At 35.0% G+C, this 25,807-nt stretch overlaps 1 protein-coding gene across 3 annotated transcripts in view; it reads right to left on the bottom strand.

Annotated features, from left to right (window-relative positions):
• CCDC122 (coiled-coil domain containing 122) overlaps positions 1–25,807 on the bottom strand; it is a gene marked incomplete at its 3' end in the record, with an annotated part of 49,725 nt that overhangs the window by 5,415 nt on the left and 18,503 nt on the right. For 2 of the 3 annotated variants that reach the window (XM_079722101.1, XM_079722102.1), the window contains 3 exons: positions 23,205–23,603; positions 22,332–22,448; positions 7,931–8,080 (listed from right to left, as the gene is read on the bottom strand). In XM_079722101.1, coding sequence (XP_079578227.1) covers positions 7,931–8,080; positions 22,332–22,448; positions 23,205–23,603 — 666 coding nt within the window. Of the gene's footprint in view, positions 1–7,930; positions 8,081–22,331; positions 22,449–23,204; positions 23,604–25,807 lie in introns of those variants that run through there. The other variant, XM_079722103.1, reaches the window with a different exon arrangement.

The raw sequence follows: 25,807 nt of genomic DNA on the forward strand, positions 1-25,807 counted from the left end.
ATTCTAGGGGAAAAAAGTAAAGAATATTTGAAAATGATTAAAAGAGAGGGCATTTTTAGTGGTGTAAAGAATAATATAATAATAGACATAGGAAGTTGGTTTCCTAAAAATGATTTTGCTACAGATGTAATTAGGAAAGATATAAAGTGTGTCACTGGGAAAAATTATATTACAATTATAGTTAAACTCCACAATTATGCATAAACCATATAGAAACAATAAAAACAAAGTGAAATTGCCCCAAATTATCCTGAATAGGCATTACATTTATGATTAATGTACAATATTCTATTCAGAGAAATGTTATAGTTTCCATTTTTAATATTTTCTTTCTATTTCCATACAGTCCTCCTTGTTTAATTGTATTTTCATGAAGCTTTCACAGCTTTCTTCTTTAAAAGATGGAATATTTTACATAATTTTTCAATATGTAAAACTCTTTTAAAAGCATGGTTCAAACTGTTTATAATTGAAGAACACAAGAGCATATTTCTTTTGGCTTGTTAAACATGTTTACTTTCATTATAGTTACATAAGAGTTTCATTTCATTTTCTAAAAAACATTTAAAGAAAAGTTTTGGTCTTTATAAATATTCACATATTTTGGTTTAAAATCATAAAAGTAAATTTTGGAAGTAATTTTCATGTTCTTCTATAAATAATAAATGAATTGTCTGTTATTTGGTATCATCCTATGTCAATCAAATGATCCCACGCCAGACTATCCATAATTAATCCCAATATATAAAAGCTTAAAGTTATTTTAACCTATTTTAAACAAGGAACTCTACATAAGTTCTCTACATTGTAAGCCAATATTTATTTTGATTCAGAAATCCTGGTATAGATTTCTTAGTACGTCTAAGCTACAGCATTGCAGAGAAACTGAGACATTTTAAATGTAGTTCAGCTTTATAGTAGTTGTAACTGTTGAACTTGGTTCTGAGGCTGTGTTAGAGTTGACTCCTGAATGTAGGAGAGAGAACTTGAAGCAAATTTGTGAAAATACATGCCTACAGAAGAACTAGAATTTTGTTTTGGCTGGTGGAAAGGGTTTATTGTTAAATCGAACAGGAAAAAAATGGAAAAAAAGGCAGTGTTTACTGTTTAGTCCTGAAATGGATTTTGTGTCTTTGGAAAGTTTTCCTTTTTTCTTTTTTTCCCAGAAAAGGCATTTCATGCTCAGTTTTTACTCAAAGAAGATAACTCAAGAAATAGTATTAATAATAAAATTAGAGGTAGGAGAGACTGACGACAGGGATGTTGGGAGATATTGACAAGAAGAGCAATGGTTATCTTATTCACTAATTCATTCAACATACACCAGAGCACCTATTATGTATGCCAGGTATCTGCTTGCTGATGGCAATGCAAAAGGGAATAGAAACTTTCAGAGTCTGATGAGTGAAAACAATCATGAGAAAATAATTGCTTTGCAGCCACCTCAAATGTCACCTCTTCTTTTAAACTCTTCCACCCTCGTCTGGAATTAATTGCACCTTATTTTGTGTTTCCACAGGGTTTGGCTTATGCTTCTATTACAGGATGTTTTATGTTGTATTTGAACCTATTATATACGTGTCTCTCTTACCAACTAAATTAATCTCCTGAATGGAAAGAACCATGACATGTTTATTTTTGCAATTACCTAACAAAGAAGGTATAACGTGAAATTTGTTTCTTTGCCATCATCAGCTCACTGTGTTGGGCTTTAATGCATACCAGTCAGCTTCCTTTTTAGATTATGTTACAAAATGAAAGCGGATATTCAAATTTTATTCCTATTGCTGGGCCCTACTTCCGTAAGTGTAGGACATTTTGCAGAATTTTAACTTATTTATATATCAGCTTGAAGTTTTGAGGACTAGCAACACTAATGTTTACAAGTGTTCGGAGGCCAAGAGCAAGAAGTCTTAATAACTTTAGCCTAGGTTAAAACCATTTTCACAACACTAATAATTTTTTATAACTGTTACCAATTTTATATTTTTTGATGCTGTTAATGTAAAAACTCACAAAGATATTATAAAATACCCTTAGCAATACTTTTAAAGTGACTGTAGATTTTCTGAAACCATGATGACAGATGCTATGATTTTGATTTTTTACAATGTTCTGTCTTCTAGATCCACATTTCTTTGTAATATTCTGAGTTAATTACTCTTGATCTGCAACAGACTGTTACTCTAGGGTTTTGAGTTGTAGGTGGAATAATGAATGATTAAAAGGGAGAATTGCTAATTTTAAAAAAATGGAAAAGATGGGAAAGGATGGTTTGAAAGAAGCAGGATGATTTTATGAGGCCATAGGATCTGAGGATGTGCACACATGATTTTTTCCTGTCCCTGTCTTTGTCATTTAGTTGGAATGAGAGCAACCAAAATGTTTTCCTTAAATATCACCCTTTTTGTCTGGTTGCATGAGTCTTTTAATAAGCCTGTCTAAAAATCACATGACCTCAGCACAGTCGAAAAAATTTTAAATTAAAAAATTGTTAAATTCAAAATCAAGATTTATTTAACAAATTTATAGTATGTAGCAACATGGTAGTTCCTAAGAATACTAATATCAAAAAAGATTAATACAAAATAGTGATTGATTCATTATACTTGAAAGCTCATAGTGTACTTTTATTGTTGTACTAAATAAATGGAATAGTTTGTGTCTTTTGGCTTGCCTTTTTAACTTAAAGCAAATAAAAATATCAAAATTGTACTAAATGGGATAGTAATTAGATTTCAAAGGTGCTCAGTTCCTTGCTTTTTTTTTTTTTTTTTTCCTGTTGCTGCTGCTGGAAGCAGAATTGATCTGGAATGAGGAACCGGAGTAGAGTAAGTCATATCTTGAAAATAGAGATTTCAATGTGTAATTATTTTTGCAAGGTGACTTGGTTTGGGATTCCCAGAAGCAGACTCCGAGCAAGTGATTTATTAGTGAAGTCCTCCCAGGAGAAATTGGTGAGGGAAGCAAGACTGGAAAGAAAAAAAAGCCAAGCAAGGCTGTAATAGCAGGTAAAGTCCTTCTGAGGGTAGCAGGACTCCCACAGACAGTGTTGGTGAGAGCCAGTGGAGGTAAAAGCATAGCTCACTTGGGAGAGGGGTGCTCAAAAAGGATAAAAAAGAGATCTGAGAGGGTCTGGGCAGAGCACTGACTCTGGGATGCAGTTCAAAATAAAGATGGAGTCTCTTGCATAAGACAGTTATAAATGAAGAGATTGTTTTCAATGTTCGGGATCTAAATTTAGGCAAGTGAATTAAACTTTGGAGTTACACCAAAAATGAGAATTGGAGTCTGAAGATGATACAACTGGGGCTCTGCAGAGACTGAGAAAAGGAAAGCTCTGAAGAGGAAGTGGTATTTTTTGCTGGAAAGAAATGGAAGAAAAATGAGAGAATTAGACTAATTATTAGGAAACTGTGCCTGAGTAAATTACATTGACAGATTAATTGAGATTGAAAGGCTTAGAAGATGAATAATCTAAATTAGTGAAAGATTAGAAAAAGAATGGACTCTTCTGAGAATTGAGTGCTTTATACAAATTTGTATGAACCACAAATTAAAATAATATCAACATTATCTAACTTCCCAGCCAAGTCAATATTACATCCAAGGGATGGAGGTGTCCTCAAAACAGTCTCCCTCTAAGGAATGACAGACACTTGACAATGGCTGTACACAGTCTCTGTGGGAAAGGTGGATGAGGAGAAAACTGTGTAATATTTTCAGCTAAGTATATGTGCTGACATCTGGCTGGCTAACTGGGCATGAATTAGTTAACACTAGTCATTGAAGACAAAACAACTCATTTTTGCAGGATTGTTATATTTTTCTCATATCACATACATAAAGAAGCACTAAGGAATCAAGGAGAAATAGTCTTGAAAGCACCTTGAGGAAGCTTCTCCAACACAAGCACGGGGATTACAAATTTCTATTCTATGTAAAATAATGTCATGGGGAGTAATAAGTAATACATAATAGATAAGGTGGATGATATGTCTTGACTTAAACATTTTGGACAAAAAAGAAATTTGAAGGTCTATTTAAACTGGCAGTGTATTACCATTGCCTCTAAATTACCTTGTGCTATGTGACTGAGCAACACTGGCAAATATCTGTAACTTAAGTGTTTTATTCTAATTCTGACATGATTGTTATGCCAGAGAGCTTTTTGAGTAAGAAGCCTTTTAAAACTATTTATCACATGAACTCTGGTTTTGCTTTTGGAATACATCATCTCATTAATTAAAAGATTGAAGTTTCATTATTTCATGTCTGTCTTTACTGGGTTATGTAAACAGCAACTCTGTCATTACTAAATCATATGCTATTTTAATTTTTCTAAAAATGTAGACCTCATAGCCATCACTGAAATAGAACATTACAGAAGAGAAAAAGCAATTTGGAGCATCCCATTCTTAGATATGTATTGAATAAATCTATTCTGTTATTAGTATCTGTTTCAATTTATTTTTCCTGGTTTCAGTCATAGTTCAGTAACATTCAGGAGAAAGTGCTACATGGTAGCTAATGTGATATAGAAGACCCATTACTTATGCTGCCAAATTTATCAGGAAAGTAAAAGAACAAAAACCATTCCCTTAGAAATACATTATAAATTCAAGTAAACAAATATAGCATAGGTTATTTGTGACAGGCACACAACTTTTAGCTACTGATCATTAGCTTTACTAATCATTAGCTTAGTTAATGAAAAATAAAATATAATATTGAAAATATGAGCAACTAGTAAATCAAATAGTTTTTAGTTGAAAAACCGTAAGTTCTTCTTAGTCTACTGACTCTCCCCACCAAAAAATAGTCCTAAATTTCCACATTATTGATATAGGCCTTAATGATTTGTATGGATGAACAAGGGATTCCATGTTCAATGCAAAATGATACAGGAACTTCGAGTATTAATTGTAATCACCTATGTGAACTTTACAAGGTTCCAAAGCAATTTTTATAAGCACAATTTCACTTTCCTTAGCCAAAATGTTTTACTAATACTGACTTTCATGTACTGATGTCATACAGAGTGAAGCAAGTCAGAAAGAGAAAAACAAATACCATATGCTAACACATATATATGGAATCTAAAAAAAAAATTGTTCTGATGAACCTAGGGGCAGGACAGGAATAAAGATCAGTTGTAGAGAATGGACTTGAGGACACAGGGAGGGGGAAGGGTAAGCTGGGACAAAGTGAGAGAGTAGCATTGACATATATACACTACCAAATGTAAAATAGATAGCTAGAGGGAAGCAGCCGCATAACACAGGGAGATCAGGTGCTTTGTGACCACGTAGAGGGGTGGGATAGGGAGGGTGGGAGGGAGACGCAAGAGGGAGGGGATATGGGGATATATGTATACGTATAGCTGATTCACTTTGTTATACAGCAGAAACTAACACGACGTTGTAAAGCAATTATACTCCAATAAAGATGTTTAAAAATAACAAATTTTTAAAGCAGTTCTGGGTTGCTAACAAAATTGAGAGAAAGTCACAGAGGTTTCCCATATATTCCCTGGTCCCACACATGCACAGCCTTCCCATTTATTAACGTTACTCACCAGAATGGTACATCTTTTTAAACCAAGGATGAACCTACACTGACACATCATAATCACCCAAAGTCCACAGTTTACCTTAGGATTCACCCTTGGTATTGTACATTCTATGCATTTGGACAAATGTATAATGACGTATATCCATCATTACAGCATCATACAAAATATTTTCACTGCCCTAAAAAAGTGCCCTGTGCTCCACCTATTCATCTCTCCTCCAACCCCCCACCCTCAGCCTGGCAACCAATGATATTTTTACTGCTTCCATAGTTTTTCTTTTTCCAGAATGTCATACAGTTGGACTTATGTAACTTTTTCAGATTGGCTTCTCTCACTTAGTAATATACATTGAAGTTTCCTCATATCATTTCATGGCTTGATAACATTTCTTTTTTAGCACTAAATAATATTCCATTGTCTGGATATACCACAATTTATTTATCCATTCACTTACCAAAGGTCATCTTAGTTGCTTCTGAGTTTTGACAATTATGAAAAAAGCTGCTATCATCATCTGTGTTTTTGTGTGGACATCAGTTTTCTACTCCTTTGGATAAATACCAAGGAGTGTGACTGCAGGACCATATGTTAAGGGTACGTTTAGTTCTGTAAGTAACTACCAAACTATCTTGTAAAATGGTTGTACCATTTTGCATTCCCAGCAGCAATGAATGGGAGGGTTTCTGTTGCTCCACATTCTCATCAGCATTTGGTGTTGTCAGTGTTACAGATTTTGGCCATTCTAATAGGTGTGTAGTGGTATCTCATTGTTTTAATTCTCATTTCCCTGATGACATATCATGTGGAGCATATTTTCATATGCTTATTTGCCATCTGTGTATCTTCTTTGGTGAAGTGTCTGTTAGGTCTTTGGCCCATTTTTTAATCTGGTTATTTGTTTTCTTATTGTTGAGTTTTAAGAGTTTATTTTATATTTTGAATAACAGTTCTTTATCAGGTTTGCCTTCTGCAAGTATTTCTTTCAGTCTATAGCTTGTCTTATCATTCTCTTGACAGTGTCTATTACAGAGCAGACATTTTAAATTTTAATGAAGTCTAGCTTATCAATTATTTCTTTCATGGGTTGTGCCTTTGGTGTTGTATCTAAAAAAGACATCACCATACTGATGGTTAGCTAGGCTTTCTCCTATGTTATCTTCTAGCAGTTTTATAATTTTGCATTTTGCATTTATCTCTGTGATCTACTAACTCTAACCCTAACCCTAATCCTAAAAAAAAGCAGAAAGAAAATAACCTAGTTCTGAGTCATGGGCCAATGCTGACTGTGTTACAGCATAAGCCACTTGAAGTGTTAGCCATAATAAGCCATGCAAATTCCTAATAGGACTACTAATATTAGGCAAACAAGATTATCAGGTTTTATGTCAGCTATACTCTTACTGAATCTTATGCACATAGAAAGGTGAGGAGAAAATGCACCTAAGATACCTTTTTGATGTTATTGCTTTGAACTCATTAAATCCTAAAAGTGAATATTTAAAAAACATATCTTCAATAATTAATGTTCTGTTTCTGCTTCTAAAAATTTGATGCAATGGAGCCACAAGAAGGAGCGCTTTTATTCTAAAAGGCACAAGTTTGTTGCTGTGGACATAGTATATGACTTTCAATGAGAAAAAAATATGTTAGTCTACATTGGTTAACATTAAGAGCTGGTATGTTTGCCTTACATGATGCTATAAATTCAACTTAGCTATAGAATAGTAAGAAAGAACATACAGACAGAAAAGTGAACAAAAAATTGTATACATTGCAACACTCTAAAAATATGTTATCCAACAGCAAAGAAAAATGATTGTTACCTTCTGGATAAAAGAGAAAAACTAAGTAAATATCTGAAGCCTTGAACACACAACCTTATTATAAATGTCAACATTTATGGACTGACTGCTTTGAAGCCAGGGGTAAAAAAGCAGGTAGTTTGAAACAGACAACCATTTAAAATATCTTAACAATTTAAATCATTGTAAATTCAAATGCTTCTTTTCTTCTAAATTTTTGCTTCATGTGCTGGTGAAGGCAACATGTTTATAAACAGGCATTCATGAGTACAATATATCATATGCACTCAAAATATTCATACAGAGTCTTTCACTATTCTTCTGTGAGCCTTCCTATTGTCTCTCTATTGCTATCAATTATCGGGTTGGAAGGCATTTCAGCAAACAGATGACTGATTCAAAGAAAAGAAAACATATCTGTCATTAAGAGAGCCCTTTGATAGTGGATGTCAGTTGTTAAGATCCAATGGATTTTCTCACCTTTCTATCCCATAATTTTTGTGGCATAGTCTGTGCTCAGCATTACCCTATACTACATTACCCTATGGCCATGTTAATCTTTCGTTCCAATGCATTTTCTCAGTTCAGCTGCAGTTTTTTGCAGCTGTTGAATGTTCCATTGCCATTGTCTTCTATCTGACTGAAGCTTGTTCACCTGACAGTGCAAACGCTTAAGAATTGCACCGTATCTCTTATGTTGTACCTATTAAAAGAAGAGCACATGTCAATGGGCCTTGAGAAGGAAAAATAGTAAACAGCCATAAAGGATATTTTGACTACTCTAAAGAGGAAAGCACTTGATTAAAAATTAATCACTGTAGGGCCTCCCTGGTGGCGCAGTGGTTGAGAGTCCGCCTGCCGATGCAGGGGATACGGGTTCGTGCCCCGGTCTGGGAGGATCCCATATGCCGCGGAGCGGCTGGGCCCGTGAGCCATGGCTGCTGAGCCTGCGCATCCGGAGCCTGTGCTCCGCAACGGGAGAGGCCACAACAGTGAGAGGCCCGCGTACCACAAAAAAAAAAAAAAAAAAAAAAAATTAATCACTGTAAATAATAATGATAATAAAAATAAACAGTAATTATAAGTATTCAACACATTACATGCTAGATACTGTGATGAGAGCTTTTTACATATAATTAAATTCTCATAACACCTTATGATGTAAATATTATTGTCTCCACTTTTGTATAAACTGAAGATCAAAGAGTTTAAGTAATGTACTCAAGGTTTCACAGCTAGCAAGTGATGGTGTTTGGGATTTGAACACAAGGGAAGCATCTGTGATGGAGGGCCTTCTACTTATCAAAGCAGGTTCTGGTTAAGAGAAATGGTTTCATTTCCTGTATCTAGTGGTTCACTGAAACATAGACCCATTGATCTAAAAGATCCAGGAGATCATGTAGGCCATTTTCCTGCCATGAAGTAGATCAGTATTTATGCTGAGACAGACAAGGCTACAGCAGAGGGCAGTGAGGCACAGTGGAAAGTGCATGGGTTAAGGCTGAAGAATATTTCATTGTATGTATACACCACAGTTTGTTTATCCATTCATCCATTGATGGACACTTGGGTTGTTCCTATTTTTGGCTATTGTGACTAACACTGCTATGAATATGGATATAAATATATCTTTGAGACTCTGCTTTCAATTCTTTTAGGTATATACCCCGAAGTAGAATTGCTGGATCATTCAGTAATTCTATTTTTAATTTTTCGCTGAACTGCCATGCCGTTTTCTACCCTGGCTGCACGAGTTTACATTCTCACCAGCATGTGGGAGGGTTCCAATTCTTCACACACTGAAAGTATCTGATATTACCTGTCTTTTTGATCATAATCATAGCCATCTTAGTGGGTGTGAAGTGGTACTTCCAGTGAGTGTGACAGTGGCATTGTAGTAAAACACCCACTTTAAAATGAACTGATTAGTGGGGCTGGGAAAGTTACTTCTTCATTCCCATGTCTATTTAAGAGAGAGCTCTAGTCAGTTAGGAAGGTGACTCTAGGTCAATACAAAGAATCAATTTGTCAAAACACCAATTCACCAAATTTGTCAAAATAACCAATTTGCCAAAGTAAGTTTATAGCTTAAGATGGCTGCAGGGAGACAAGACTGTGGGTTTCTGGGGCCTTAAGACTCTGTCCCCGACCTGTCTCCCCTTCTCTCTGTAACTCAGCTTTCCTTTTTACTGGGACCCTCAGTACAGTTTCCCCTCTGTCTTTCCCAGCTCCTCCCTTAACTTGGAGCTTCTTCACCTTTATTATGCCATGGCTCATTCTAATAGTATATGAGGACTATGGACTTCTTCTTAGAATGTTTTTAAATGCATAAAATAAAACATACAGGTTTACAAAAGAAACCAATTATATGGAAACACAGTTCTGCAGAGCATCAGGGGAACTAGAACAGAAACACTGTAAGCATTCCAAAATACTGGTATAAAAACAAAGTGAAAACTTGTCAACTAACACTTCACATAAATTGCTATAAACTTTAAACATCCTTTTAAGTTTTCAGTTTTGTTAATTCTTCAAAGTCAGATAGTTCATTCAAATTGGTGAACTAGGCCTTCTGATATACTGGCAAAACAGAAAGTGACTTTAAAAGAATTATAAATAAATCAGTAAACAGAAACATCATATTAATGAAACTATATTCAAAAGAAGATTTTTAATATATCAAGTATATTCAAAGGGATATATATCAACTTATATGTATATATGTAATACATATCACTGCATATATTTATTAATATGTAATAAATATATCCACTGATATATCCAATAGCATACATTCATAAGGAGAATATAGTCACTGAATATGCTTATATACATGTTCATAGAATATACTAATAGAAATCAAATAACTAGAACAAAATTTTGGTTACTCCATAAATCATATTAGCCTGCTTCTAAAATTATTCTTCAGCAGTGAAGCTGTGAAACTAATACACCATGGATCAGAGTAGAGACATGCAAAGTCCCCTTAGTGGGACTCTAGATCACCAGCCTCAGCTAGATATCACAGGAGGTATTAATATAAACTAAAGAAAGAATATATCATCAGAAGGGATTATGTGAAGAACGTAGCACAAAAATAGGCAAGTGAAGGAGGCATGTGTTGGTAGTTCTCATCCAGTGACTATCTGATAAGAATAACGCTGTTATGGAGATTGGCTCCTTGAGTGTCCAGAGCCAGAGGTCAAGAACACTCCAACTCAAATGACTGACTTGATTTCCATGCTCAGTAACCAGCTTTATGATAATTTGGCTTCCAGTGTAGTTTCCTTACAGGGAGAAGAAGCACTGATGACTGATAGGTTTTCTGATTTCCTTGAGAGTTTTATTATTGTAAATTAATAAACTGGCATTTGAGTTTTATACATCAGGTTCTTGTGAACTCTACTCGCACTTCTCCATGTCTACCCAACCCTGGGATACTTAAAAGGTTAATTTTCTAAGCCCACGAGGCTAAAAGGTTTTGGCCAAGAAGTGACTTCGTAAAGGTGAAGGTCACATTGAGAACCTTCTTGAAGGCCAGCCAATTGTTCAGCCTCTATTGGTGTAATTCTGCCTTTGGTATGTGTTGATATTCAAACTTGAATACCATTACACAGCTAAGGATGTAGTGGTTCTGGAGAGAATACAGCTTTTTTTGTCTCTAAGAAATGGAGGGGTTACTATTCTTATTTAGTTATTGTTACACTCAAGGCAGAAGTAAGAATAATAATGAAGCAGGGGTGGTGCTCAGAAAACACAGTGGCAAAAAGAGTGGCCTCTTCATTCCCTTCACTCTAGACACACTTCACTTCTAGAATCTGAGTCCAAGTACGTTCTCATCTTAAGATTTTTGCACTTTTTTTTTCCTTTGCCTGGAAAGCTATTCCTCAGATCTACAGGACTAGCTCCTTCACTTCTTTACATTGTTTATGTTTTGAAGTTAAACCAACTCTGCATTCCTGAGATAAACTTTGCTTGGTCATGAGTTACTAACCTTTTTATACATACCAGCGGATGTCAATTTGAAAATATTTTGCATCTACGTTCATGAGGAACATTGGTCTGTAATTACTTTTCTGGTAATGTTCCTGTTCATTCTTTGTGTCAGGGTTATGCTGGCCTCCTAAAATAAGCTGGGAAGAGTTCCACCCTCCATTTTCTGAAAAAATTTGTATAGGCTGGGTATTATTTCTTCCTTAAATGTGTGATAGAATTTACAGTGAAGCCATGTCAGTCTGAAGCTTTCCTTGTGGGGAGGGTGTTAATTATGAGTTCAATTTCATTGATTCCTACTTCACACCATTTATATAGCCTAATTTTAAATGGATCATAGGTCTAAACATAAAAGTAATTTCTTCCTGTGTTACTGATGGTATGTGCACTTTTCAAGGAATTTGCCCATTTCATCTAAGTTGTTAAATTTATTGTTGTTTATAATAGGGCTTTATCATCCTTTTAAGTCTACAGGACCTAAAGTAGTGTCCCCACAATCCTCATTTTTTTGATCAGTATTGTTATGGTTTATCAATTTTATTAGTCTTTTCAACTTTTGGCTTTGCTGATTTTCTCTGATTTTCCATTTTCTATTTCACTGATTTCTACTATTTATTATGTCATTTCTTCCTATTTGCTGAATTTATTCTTATTTTCTAGTCTCTTAAGATGGAAGCTTAGATAATTGCTTTTAAACCTTTTTTCTCTTCTAATATGCACATTAAAAGCTGTAAATTTTCCTCTAAATACTGTTCTAGCTATACCCTATGATTTTTTATATGCTGTGTTTTCATTATCATTCAATTTCAAATATTTTCTAATAATTCTCATGATTTCTTCTTTTTTTGTGATTTCTTCTTTGACTCATGGATTATTTATCATTGTGATGCTCAATTTCAAAATGTTTATGTATTTTCTAGCTTTCTTATTGTTACTGATTTCTAATTAAATTCTGCTGTTATCAAAGAATATCAAATTCTTTGAAATTTATCATCCAGTGTATTGTCTATCTTGGTGAATGTTCCATGTGCATTTGAAAATAAAGTATAATCAACAGTTATTAGGTGCAGTATTTTATATATGGTAATTAAGTTTAGTTGGTAGATAAGTTGTTCAAATTTTCTATATGCTTGCTTACTGATTTTGCATATTGTTCTATCAACTATTCAAAAAAGTTGTTAAGCTCTCCAATATGATTATAGATTTGTGTCTTTTTCTTTTTTATTTTGTCAGTTTTTGCTTATGTATTTTGAAGCTTTGTGATTAGGTAAATACATATTTAGTATTATTATTTGTTTCTGGTGAATTGACTGGCCCTCTTCAACTTTGACGGTAGTCCATATTTTAAAATCTACTTGATATTAATACAGACATGACCAGCTTTCTTAAGACTGATGTCTTCATAGTTTATCTTTTTCTATCTTTCAACCTGTCTGTGTCTTTATATTCAAAGTGCATCTCTTGTGAAAAAGTTATGTTTGCAAATTGTTTTTTCAATCCAATCTGATCATTTTTACCTTTTAATTGGAATGTTTAGTCCATTTACATTTGATGTAACCACTGATATGTTTGGGTTTAAGTCTACCATTTCAATATTTGTGTTCTATTAGTCTCTTTTGCCTTTTTTATTTCTTTCTTTTCTGTCTACACCAGAGTGGATCACAGACCTAAATATAGAATGCAAAACTATAGAACTCCTAGAAGATAACACAGGAGAAAGCCTAGATGACCCTGGGTTTGGTGATGTCTTTTTACATACAACACTGAAGGCACAATCCATGAAAGAAATGATTGATAAGCTGGACCTCATAAAAATTAAACCTTCTGCTCTGTAAAAGACACTGTCAAGAAAATAAGACAAGCCACAGACTGGGAGAAAATATTTGCAAAAGACACATCTGATAAAGAACTGTTATTCAAAATATACAACAAACTTTTAAAATGCAACAATAAGAAAACAAATAACCAGATTAAAAAATAGGCCAGAAACCTGAATAGACATCACACCAGAGAAGATATACAAATGGCAAATAAGCATATGAAAACATGCTCCACATGAAATGTCATCAGGGAAATGAGAATTAAAACAACGAGATACCACTACACACCTATTAGAATGACCAAAATCTGCAACACTGACGACACCAAATGCTGCTGAGGATGTGGAGCAAGAGGAACTCTCTCATTCATTGCTGGTGGGAATGTAAAATGGTACAGCCACTTTGGAAGACAGTTTGGTGGTTTCTTACAAAACTAAACATACTCTACCACATGATCCAGCAATCACACCCTTTGGCATTTACCCAAAGGAGTTGAAAATTGATATCCACACAAAAATACAGATGTTTATAGCAGCTTTATTCATAATTGCCAAAACTTGGAAGCAATCAAGATGTCCCTCAGTAGGTGAAAGAATAAACTGTTGTACATCCAGACAACAGAATATTATTTAGTACTAAAAAGATAAATAAATAAAACAAAAAATGAGCTATCAAGCCATGAAATGTCACAAGGAACCTTAAATGCATATTACTAAGTGGAAGAAGCCAATCTGAAAAGGCCACAAACTGTATGATTCTAAGTATATGATATTCTGGAAAAATGTAAAACCATGGAGACAGTAAAAAGATCTGTGGCTGACAGAGGTTGGGGGAGGGAGGGATGAATACATAGAGCACAGAGGATTTTTAGGACAGTGAAACTCTTCTTTTTTTTTTTAATTAGTTATTTTATACATATTAGTGTATATATGTCAATCCCAATCTCCCAATTCATCCCACCACCACCACCCCCCTGAAACTCTTCTGTATGATATTATAATGGTGGATACATGTCATTATACATCTGTCAAAATTCATAGAAGGTGCAATACCATGAGTAAACCCTAATGTAAACTATGAACTCTGAGTGATAATGATGTGTCAACATAGGTTTATCAGTTGTAACAAAAGTATCACCCTGGTGGGAGCTGTTGATAGCTTGGGAGGCTGCCAGCGGAAAGGGAGTATGAGGGAACACTGTACCTTCTGCTCAATTTTGCTGTGAACCTAAAACTGCTCTAAAACAATACAGTCTATTTAAAAAATCAACAACCATCACTGTTCTTGTATATTTAATGTGACTTTTTTTCTGGCTGCTTTTAAGATTTTTTTCTTTGTATTTGGTTTTCAGTAGCTTGACTATAATTTCCTTAGATTCAGTTTTCTCTGTATTTATCCTGCTTTGGGTTTGGTTAATTTCTTGAATCTATGAGTTATTTTTTTAGTCAAGTTTGGAAAATTGTTGGCCAGTATTTCTTAATATTTCTGTTCCCTTTTCTCTCTCTCTCCTCACCTCCTGGAACTCGAATTACCCATATGTCACATTGCTTAACAGGGTCTCACAAGTCACTGAGGCTCTTTGCATTTTCTTCAGTTGTTTTTCTTTTTCTCTGTATGCTTGCTTTGATGACTTCTACTGATCTGTCTTCAAGTTTAAGCAAGATCTTGCTTCTGTTGTGTCTAACCTGCTATTAATTACTTACACCCAATGAAGTTTTTCAACTTTTTCTTCAGTTCTAAGATTTCCATTTGGTTCTTTTGTAGGATTAATATTCTTTCTCTTTACCCATTACTGTGTATCCATCTTTCGTGTAGAACAGGGGTCCCCAACCCCGGGACCGTGGACAGGTCTGCGGCCTGTTAGGAACCAGGCCGCACAGCAGGAGGTGAGCGGTAGGCGAGTGAGCAAAGCTTCATCTGCAGCTGCCCATCTCTCCCCATCACTCGCGCTACCGCCTGAACCATTGCTCTACTCCCCCAATCCCTGTCCGTGGAAAAATTGTCTGCCGCGAAACTGGTCCCTGGTGCCAAAAAGTTTGGGGACCACTGCTGTAGAATATTTAACATATTTAATCATAATTTTCTGTCCTTGCCGAACAACTGCTGAGTCAACTGTGACTTGATTAATTATTCAACTGTTTTTCTTGATTAATTATTCTCTTAATTATTGGGAATACTTCTCTATTTGTTTACATATGTAAGAATGCTTTTTATTAACTGAACAGTGTACATATATTATAAACTCTGGATTATGTTATTTTCTTCTGAAAAGTTTTGAATTTTGTTCTAACAGTTAAGTTATTGGTGGATCATCTTGAACTTGTGAGACTTTATTTTATAGTTTTGCTAGAGTGTCCATTTCAGTTTTGTTCTTAGATCTAGGCCTTGTCTTTAGTCTAGTTTTGTGTTAGTTCTTAGTTCTGAGTATGGTCTTTACTCCTAAAGTGTGGCAGTAGTAGCAGTGGGCAGATGCTAAAATCTCAGGTCAGTTCTTCAACATTGTAGCTGTTTTTCCCCACTGTGATCCTTGAAATTTTACCCCTGCCCCCAATGCAACTGCAGTTCAAGTTAAAGCCAAGGATTTGAAGGGAGATAACACAGAAGTTTGGGGCTCCAAATAAGGCCAAATTTAATATTTACTCAATCAACCTCATGATGAGGGGTAGGAATCCCTAAAACAGTATAAAATGATTTCAAACATAAGTTATTATTATTATTATTTGTGGTGATAATTATTAAGAGAACATATTAAATATTAGTAAGATCATGGAACTTATCTTATGACCCAGTAATTCTACTTCTTGATCAAAGGGTGTGTGTACTATGTTCACTACAACACTACTTTTAATAGTGAAACACTGGAAATAACTTAATGTCTATCAGTTGTGGCATGTTTATATAAATTAAGGTATAGTCATACTGTGAGATATTTTGCAGCAGTTAAAAAGAATAATGTAGGCCCATAGGTATTAATATGAAAAAAAACTATGATATAGGTTATTGAGTAAGTAAAGTAGTTGCAAAATTATATGTATGGTACTTTATGTAATCTTCCCCTATGCATAGATGTGTGTTCATGTGTGTGTGTACATGCACATGTGTATATATACATATATACATACATACTCATGCTTACCCAAGTGCACACACCAAACAGCGGTTGCCATTAGGAAGAGGTGAGTGTGATAAGAGAGCAATGTAATGGGAGGCAGTGGTCAAAGGAACTTTAGCCTTCCCTCTAAAATTTTAATCTTTTCCAAGGAGAATATATTTCCACAGAAGTGAAAACCATTTTTTTAAAAAGATTGGGAGTACAGTCCAAAAGACGTGGACTCATATTCTATTCTGTTCCTTATCACTAGCTATATAACCTTGTACAAGTTATTTAAATTTTCTGAAATTCTGTAAAATATGCTACTGTGAGAATTTAAATGGGATAGCCTACACAAAGTGCTTGAAAAATACCAGGCACTCAATAAACAGCAATCGATTTAATAATACTGAACATTTCTTCTTGTACTTTTTGTAAGACAGAATAATTTGTTACCATGTTATCTAGCTATCTGAATCATTCTTACCCTGCCTTTAGGTTACCTTTTAACCTTTGCTTCTTTGGGTTTTTCGTGTAGGACCGGCTTTCTAGTTGTGTAATCATTTCTGTGGCTGACCTCAGTAAATGAATGGATTAGTTAATTGTGTAACCTGCATGTTGCATTGTAACAAGTGAAACGTATTTTGTTCCTGATCCCTAGTAGCTCCAAAAGCACTCTAAATTGTTCCCTGTCCTTTAAATTTGGAGCTCAAATTGAACAAAATTTAGGCAAGAGTAACCGTTAATAAATCTTAAAATGCTTTACACAATACCTGTTTATCACAAAATGTTACTCGCAGCACTCATCATTTGCTAAAAACTTCTTAACTGCTCTAGTTTCCCTTCCCTGAAAACTCCTGGATTTGACAAATAACATGTTTTTAAAAATGATTGTTGCTTAATGCTTTGTATTTGAAGCTTTCTGTTTGTATGCCTTGTATTTTGCTTCCCCACTTTTCTTCGTCAGTGACTCATAACTTATCTTTATTTTCCTCTCTTTAGTTCCTTTCTTCTAAAATATATATAAGGACAGACAATAGACAGGGAAAAAAGGCATTTTGGGGTAATTATTTGGAAATACTTCTTTCATTCAGACATGGCCTAAAATTACCAAAAACATTCATTTGACTAAAAAAAAAACCATGTAAAATTCAAAAACCATTTTCAGTTTTTCTTAATCAAAAATGTAAAAAGCAACATTAATATCAAGATTAAACATGCAAAGCACAAAATATTGAAAGAATTAAACATTAGAACAAAAGAATGCTATAATCCAGGCAAAAGATGACCATGAACTGTACCAAGACCATGGCTAAAAACATCCAGAAGGAATAGAAAAAAAAAAAAAACTCAAAAAAGAAATAAGTAATAAAGATCTTCTGGTATTTAAATTTATACTCTTAAAAAACTAGTTGTTTTGAGAATGAAGTTACCTGTGTCAATGATAAATTCTCATCAAGCAATAAATGAAATTGTTGGGGAAAAAACGCAGTGTTCCCAAACAATGCTGTGGCTGTGGTATTTGTCCTTCAGTGTTATAGTTTATTACAGATAATCTCTAATTTCTTAGATTTTCATTTTTTCAACCATAACATTGTGATAGAATTGAGGACTACATTGTTAATGCATTAGAGTTAATAAAACTAAAATTAAAAAGCCTAAAAGGATCTTTAGTAACCCTATTATGAAAGCTTAAAAAAGAGTTTATTAAATTTCACGATAAGAAATATACTGATGAAAACATTAAAAACTGAAGTCTCAAGCTCAGTGACATTCCATCTAAATCTATCATTAGTAGACATTTACATCACCCTTTACCACTAAAAATACCTATGTACACTTCTGCTTCTGTCACAATAAAGTAGATGCATTTCATATACCTATTACTCATGCTAAGTACAACTAAAATCCCTGGACACTGTATATAATATTAGCATAAGAAGCTTCTGAAAGGTGGAGAGAAGAAGGCAGACTGGCTGGAGACCTTAGGATCCTAGGAACGACTTGGTAATGAGTTCCCTGGGTTTTCATTTTGCATCATATATCCTAGACTGGATATGGGGAAGACAGCAAGCTGGAAATGCTAATAGGTGCAGACAAAAACAAAACAAAACAAAACAAAAAACTCCAAGAAAAGCCTGTTATCTAGCCAAAGGACCAGGAAAAAGGCAGACTCTGCAAGACTGAAAACTTTTAGGTAGTAACTACTCAAGTCAAACACCACAGAAAAAACTATGGCCCCACCACCGCCCACACTAGCAAAGCCTACACTTTCACCATTGCTGGGCTATAACAAGGTGCCCTGGTCCTCCTGCTGGGGCGGTGTCAGAGAAGGCTGAGTGGGGAGCCAGGACTTTTCATTCCCTCTGGAAAGTAACAAACCACATCCTCTGGTGTGCGTGGAGCCCATCTGGGGAGGCTGGACTTCTACTCCCATCTAGTGGTAACAAGGCATTCTTCCCCCTCCTCACTGGGAGAATGTCAGAGGAGGCCTAGTGGAGAGTCAGGGCTTTTACCACCACTCAGCAGTAGCAAGGCCACATCTACACGGGAGCAGTAAAGAGGTGCTCCTGCCCTTCCCAGCCACGGGCTTATCAACAGAAGCCTAGTGGGCAGCCAGAACTCCCACTTTTGACTAGCAGTAACAAGAAGCCCTTCTTCCCTCCACGAGTGTCCATGGAGACTCTGAACTTCCAGTACTACCTGGAAGCAACAATGACCCAGAGTCTTAAAACATAATACCCAACATGTCCAGATCTCAATGGAAAATCTCTCATCAAAGCAAGAACCAGGAAGACCTCAAACTGAGTAAGAAATAACAATCAACATGTGCCAACACCAAGAAAATGCAGAAGTTAGCATTATCTGACAAGCATTTTAAAGCTGATCATCATAAAAATGCTTCAATGAGTAATTATGAATTGCCTGAAACAAATGAAAATTATAAAAAGTCTCAGCAAAGGAAAAAAGGATACAAAGAACCAAATGGAAAAAACACAGTAACTGAAATAAAAAATTTCATGGGATGGTTCAATAGCAGAATGGAGGGGATAAAGGAAAGAATCAGTGAATGGAAGATAGAACTCTAAGGATTACTCAATCTGAAAAACTGAGAGACAAAAGACTGAAAAAAAGAAACAAAGAGAGCCTCAGGGGCCTGTAGGGCTATATCAAAAAAAGACCTATGATTTGTGTCATCAGAGTCCTGGAAGGATAGGAGAAACGAGGGCAGACCTGCAAAAGTATTCAAATAAATCAGAGCTGAAAATTTCTCAAATTTGGCAAAAGACATAAGCCTACAGAAACAAGAAGCTGAGAATTTTCCAGATAGTATAAATCCAAAGAAATTAGTTCCAAAACATATAACAGTAAAACTTCTGAAAACTAATGACAGGAAAGCTTGAAAGCAGCAAGAAACAAATTCCTTATCTGTAGAGAGAAAGACAATTCAAATGACAGTGGATTATCTGTTAGAAATCATAGAGACCAGAAAGAAGTGGCACAGCATTTTTCAACTGAAAAGAACTGTCAACCCAGAATTCTATATCCACCAAAATATCTTTCAGAGATGAAAGGGAAATGAAGACATTCTCAGATGAAAAAAAAGAAAAAACCCAGAGACTGCCACCAGCTGCCTTCTCCTAAAAGAATGAATTTAGAAATTTTCTAAAGAGAAAGGAAATGATAAAAGAGGAAATCTTAGAACATCAGGAAGGAGGAAAGAATATGGTGGAGTAAAAATATGGGTAAATACAATAGACAAATGGAGAGGGCACAGCTAAAGGGTATGGGGTTTCTTTTGAGGTGATGAAAATTTCTAAAATTGACTATGGTAATGGTTACAAATGATCTGTATTCATACTAAAACCCATTGAATTATGAAGTTTAAATGGGTGAATTGTATGGTATGTGAATTATATCTCAATAAAGCTGTTTTCAAAATCAGCATAGTAGTAGCCTGAGGAAAATGGACAAGAAAACTTTCCAGGCACTATGAAAAAGTTTTATATCTTGATCTAGGTCTTGGTAACCCAGGTGTATGTATAAATTGTCAAAATTAATCAAGCTAAACCCTTATAGTGTACCCACTCTTACGACAATTATACCTTAATAAAAATTACTAAGAATCTCAAATTTCTCTCCAATATGCTTTTACCAATTTATACTCATACCAATAGTATTTTAGAATTCAGATGGTCCACATCTTACAAATTGTAATATTGATAACTGACAGGCTAAATATGGTGCCTTATTGTGGTTTGAATTATCAACCCCTTATTGTTAGCGAGGTTGTTCATCATTTCCATTGGGGGTTTTTTTTGATATTCATGTTTTGAAAGGTAAGACTTTTCATACCATTTTACCAATGTTCTATGGCTTGTTTGAAATTTTCTTATCTCTTAGTCACTTATATATGTTACAAATACCCTCTCTCAAAATGAGTCTTGTCTTCTTTATTGTTATGCTGCATCTCAATAATCTAGAAATTTATGGTATAGTCAAAAGTAACATTTAATCATGCAGTTTGCATATATGTCTGTGTGTCTTTTAAAATAAATACTTCTGTAACACAAATGGTTAAGTTTGTCTCCTATATTGTCTTGAATCCTCGTGGAAGCATGTGCATGTATGTATTAAGAGGTAGGAATCTAATTTTATTTCAAAATTGTCTTTATTTTTTCATATGGCTAACTTATTTTTGTTTGTACCATTTATGATGGATTATTTCTGGATTCTTTTTTTCTGTTTCATTAATCATTTTTTCTATTTCTATGCCACTTATATACTCTTACTATTATAGTTTTATAATAAATCTTGATATCTAGAAGGGTAAAAAAAATACCCATTTATTTAGATTGCTAGTAAAATATAAGATAAAATCATGGTGTTTCTTTTTTTTTTTTTTTTGCGGTATGTGGGCCTCTCACTGTTGTGGCCTCTCCCGTTGCGGAGCACAGGCTCCGGACGCGCAGGCTCAACGGCCATGGCTCACGGGCCCAGCCGCTCCGCGGCATGTGGGATCTTCCCAGACCGGGGCACGAACCCGTGTCCCCTGCATCGGCAGGTGGACTCGCAACCACTGCGCCACCAGGGAAGCCCCATGGTGTTTCTTGAAGAGAATGTTTTGTAAAGGTGAGGGTTTTTGTCTTCAAATTCCTCAGGTTTTTTTTTTTATTGTGTCAAATTAGACACAAACAAGTTGAAAATATACATCTTTTTATTTTCCAAAGTAATTTTTAAGGGTGAAAATTATTTTTTTGCCCTTAACAACGTACACTTTTCCATTTTTGTTCTGCCCTCATCTAAACAATAATGACTATAGAGGTCTGCCAGTGGCACCTCAAATTTAGTTTCACTTTTAATTTTACGTATCAGTTTGTTGTTTTTAATTGGACAGTTGAAAATTACAAATAGGAAGTCAGAGGGGTTTAGAATACCAATACTTCCATTGTCTTTACTTTACTTTGAAGAGTCTTTAATTTCTGTCTAGGAGTGGTCATATTTTTGACTGGATAGCTTCTACTTCCTTTTTTTTTTTATGTTTATAGCAACTTTATTCATAATGGCCTAAACCTGGAAGCAAGAAAGATGTCCTCTAGCAGGTGAATGGATAAACAGTGGTACATCTAGAGAATGGAATTATCACTCAGCTCACTATCAAGACATGAAAACACATGGAAGGATTTTAAATGCATATTGCTAGGTGAAAGAAGCCAATCTGAAAAAGCCACATACAGTATTAGCCTCTGCTTTCTAGCCATTAATTGGGTACAAAATTGGTGGAATGCGACCTGGAAGAATTCTAGACCAGATTTAAATAAGAGTGAGTACTTGCTTTCTTTGAATGTATTAATATATTTGAATATTTTTGAATGAAGGAGTCTCTATACTTATCTATTAATGGTTTAGACTTATCAACTGCTTTTTGTAGTTCTTTTTTGTTCTCTAGTTGTTTTGGGAATTGAGAGTAAACTATGGAAATTATGACTATAGTAAAAGTTTAAAAAATGGTCCCATAAAACATTGAAATCCAGATAATTAAGACTTACCTCTATTTCTTTTCTTAATTTTTCATGTGTCTTTTTTTCTTCCTCAAGAAAACAAGTTTTTTCAATGATGGATTCTTTTACAGTTATAATTTTATCCTTTAGGTTTGCAATGTCTTCCTGTATTTTTATAGAATTTAAAATATACACATCAAACAATGAATGGTCAATATAAATCCAAGATTTTCAGTGTTTCTGTAATTTAAGAAAACTAGCCATCACATTTAATTTTGATAAACAGGATTAGAATATTACTTCTATAGGTACGAGGAACAAAGAATGGTTATTCAAACAAGCAAACCTTAGATATGAAAATATAGAAGTAAAAACCAAATGAAAATAAGAAATAAAGGAAAGTGGTAGTCACAGGGGCAATTGCCCAGCTACGATATAAAGGATATTTTTTAATTCTTTGTCAAGAAATAATAGTTATTTTAAGTTTTTATCTCCCAATGTCTTCAAAGAATATTAAGAAAAAGATGCTTATGGTACAATTATTAATTCATATTGTTTGTGTGACAGCATTAAGCACACTAAATTGATTTTAATTGGTCTGGATCCATTAGCCTGGAAGCTAGAGTTTCAACATCTTTGTTAGTCATACCTTCTGTAACAAATGGATTAATTGTTCACTGTGATTTTGTTTGCTATATATTTTTATTAATCCATAAGGGATTTGGGGATGTTTCCTTTATGCATTTGCACATATGGCATAGTTGTTACATAACTCATGCACTTATAGAAGTTTTCAAATTTGTGAATCGAGTTAGAGCACCCATGGGTATTTTATTAAGTTAATGATAAGTTTATCACTTAGTAAGTGTACTTGCAATAAAAGCAATAGTAGAAAACATTTTAATAAGTGATATTTCAAACCTGTACTTGTTTCATCAGGTTTCCTTCTGGATTCTGGAGATCCTGCATAAGTTCCTCTTTCATTGTCTTTAGTTTTTTAACAAGGTCTCGTTTCTCATTGAGTTCAGTCATGAATGACCATTTGCTCTCTACCTCTCTCAAACTATCTTTATGTGCTTTTATTTTTGCATAGTATTCATTATATCTTATCATTTGTTCCTCAAAATCTTCTTGTGCTGCCTCTATGTCAAATTTAAGCTTCACATTTTCTGTATGTATGGATTTGATTTGATTTTCCAGGTTTCCACACTGAAGTTTGGTATTCTGTATGGCAGCATCTTGCTGATAAATTTGCCTTTCTGTTTCTTTAGTTTCTGCAGAGACAGATGCTATTTGTGTTTTAAGCTCATGAAGTTCATTCTGTAAGATATTTCAACATTATTATTATTAGTTCATGATATTCAACATGAAAGAAAAGTCATTGTTTTGATCCATAGTGTGTGTAGAAAAATCACTTAACAAAAAATATATATTTATCAGATATAGAAAAATTGATGCATAACAGAAGACATAATAAAGTAACAAAATTATTTTATAATCAGAGGGAGCCCAGGGTTATATATTTCTTATTTTTAATGTTCATCTAATTCTAAATATTAAAATTTTATCCTTTGTCTTAACATTTTATATGTAAAAGATACTTTACAATCATTTTAATAATATATTTGTGGGCTAAAGAAAAACTATATGATAAAAATGATAAAACCCTGAATTGAAAACACAAAAGATCTAGGTTCTAGTGTCCTTACTACTATTTACTAGTTGGGGTGATCATACATAGCAAACTTAATTACCCTATTCAAACCTCACTGTCTTCACTTGTAAGATGAGTTTAAAGGTATATTTAGCTTTGCCTCTCTGAGGCATTTGGCATTTCTAACCAGCACCTCCTTTTTAAAACCTACCAGCGCTCTTCTCTGCTTCTCCTCAGATATCTCTGAGCATTGCTTTTCAATCTCGATGGTTCCTTCAAATACAGGTTTTCCTCAGGGTGCAGTCATCATAATTTCCTCCTCTCATTCTGTATATACTCCTTGGGTAATCTTATCCATACTTAGATCTTGAGATACATATATGCTAATGATTCACAGAATATAAGTGGCTGTTAAGTCCTATACCCAGCTGCCACTGGCCATCTCAAATTCATCGTGTCCAAAAATCAGACTAATCCTCCCCTCCCCGATCCCATCCTGCTCTCCCTTGTATCAGTCACTTATTGTCAGAACCACAAAACCTCGGTGACATATAACTAGTGTTTATTGCTCATGTGATGAGAAGCAACTGGGCGTGGCTAGGTGGTTCTGTTGACTTTGGTTGGATTTCCTCAAATGTCTGGAGGTTGGCTGGCTGTAAGATGATTTAGGTTGGCTTCAACTGGGTCAACCGGGGTGTCTTGGCTTTGCTTCACATGTATCTTATCCTCCAGTGGGCCAGGCCAGGCATGTCCTTCTCATGATGATAGCAGATGCAGAAGAATGGAAGCCCAATTATGGAACTTTTTCAAACTTCTGTTTGAATGACATCCCAGCTGGTCACATGATCAACTCTCAGTGGAGGGGTAGAAAGTATGTCCACCCGTTATGGGAGGGCGTTATAATGATAAATGGCAAAGGGTGTGGATATACACAAGGACGAAGATTTGGGACTAAAAATGCAAATTACCACTCCCCTATGTTCCCAAACTTAGTTAATGGTATTCCTTTGGGAGCCATATTTAATTCCTCCCTTCTTTTTTTTTTTTTTTTTTTTTGTGGTACGTGGGCCTCTCACTGTTGTGGCCTCTCCCGTTGAGGAGCACAGGCTCCGGACGCTCAGGCTCAGCGGCCATGGCTCACGGGCCCAGCCGCTCTGCCGCATGTGGGATCTTCCCGGACTGGGGCACTAACCCTTCTCCCCTGCATCGGCAGGCGGACTCTCAACCACTGCACCACCAGGGAAGCCCCTCTCTTCTCTTTATAGTTAACTATTCATCAAATTCTGTAGATCCTCCCACCAATACAACTGTAGGCCTTTATCCTTTTTCTTCTATCTAGTATGGTCATCCTCTTTAAATGAATCTATAATTTTGGCAGGGAAGCACTTCACTAAAAAGGCAGACCCAGCCTATCCTTTTCTTGTCAGAGACAAGAGAGGGAAGTACACTGAAAAATACATCGTGCTGATGAACTTCAATCTTTATCTCCAGCTCTAATATTTAAAATGTCCACTCGACAGTTCTATTTGGACATGTAATAGATGTCTCAACTACACAGGTTCAGGAAAGAACTTTTAATTTGCACACCCAACATGTTCCTCTTCCAGCTTTCCTGATTTCAATAAACTGTACCACTTCCCACCTGGACACTTAAAAACCTAGTAGTCGTTCTTGATTCTTCCCCTTACCTTAACCCCCACAACCTATTTACCAACAAATCTTGATGGTTGGGCCTCCAAAATATATAAAATCCCAGCTCACTTCTGACCAGTCTTTGTAGCATAGTCCAGCTTCCAACTGGTCTCCCTGTTTCCATGCTTCCTCCTCTCCCCCAACTAGACTCCATTTTTCAGGCAGAAGAATCCTTTAA

This window comes from Hyperoodon ampullatus (assembly GCF_949752795.1).
Source record: "Hyperoodon ampullatus genome assembly, chromosome: 16".
Classification (NCBI taxonomy): domain Eukaryota; kingdom Metazoa; phylum Chordata; class Mammalia; order Artiodactyla; family Ziphiidae; genus Hyperoodon; species Hyperoodon ampullatus.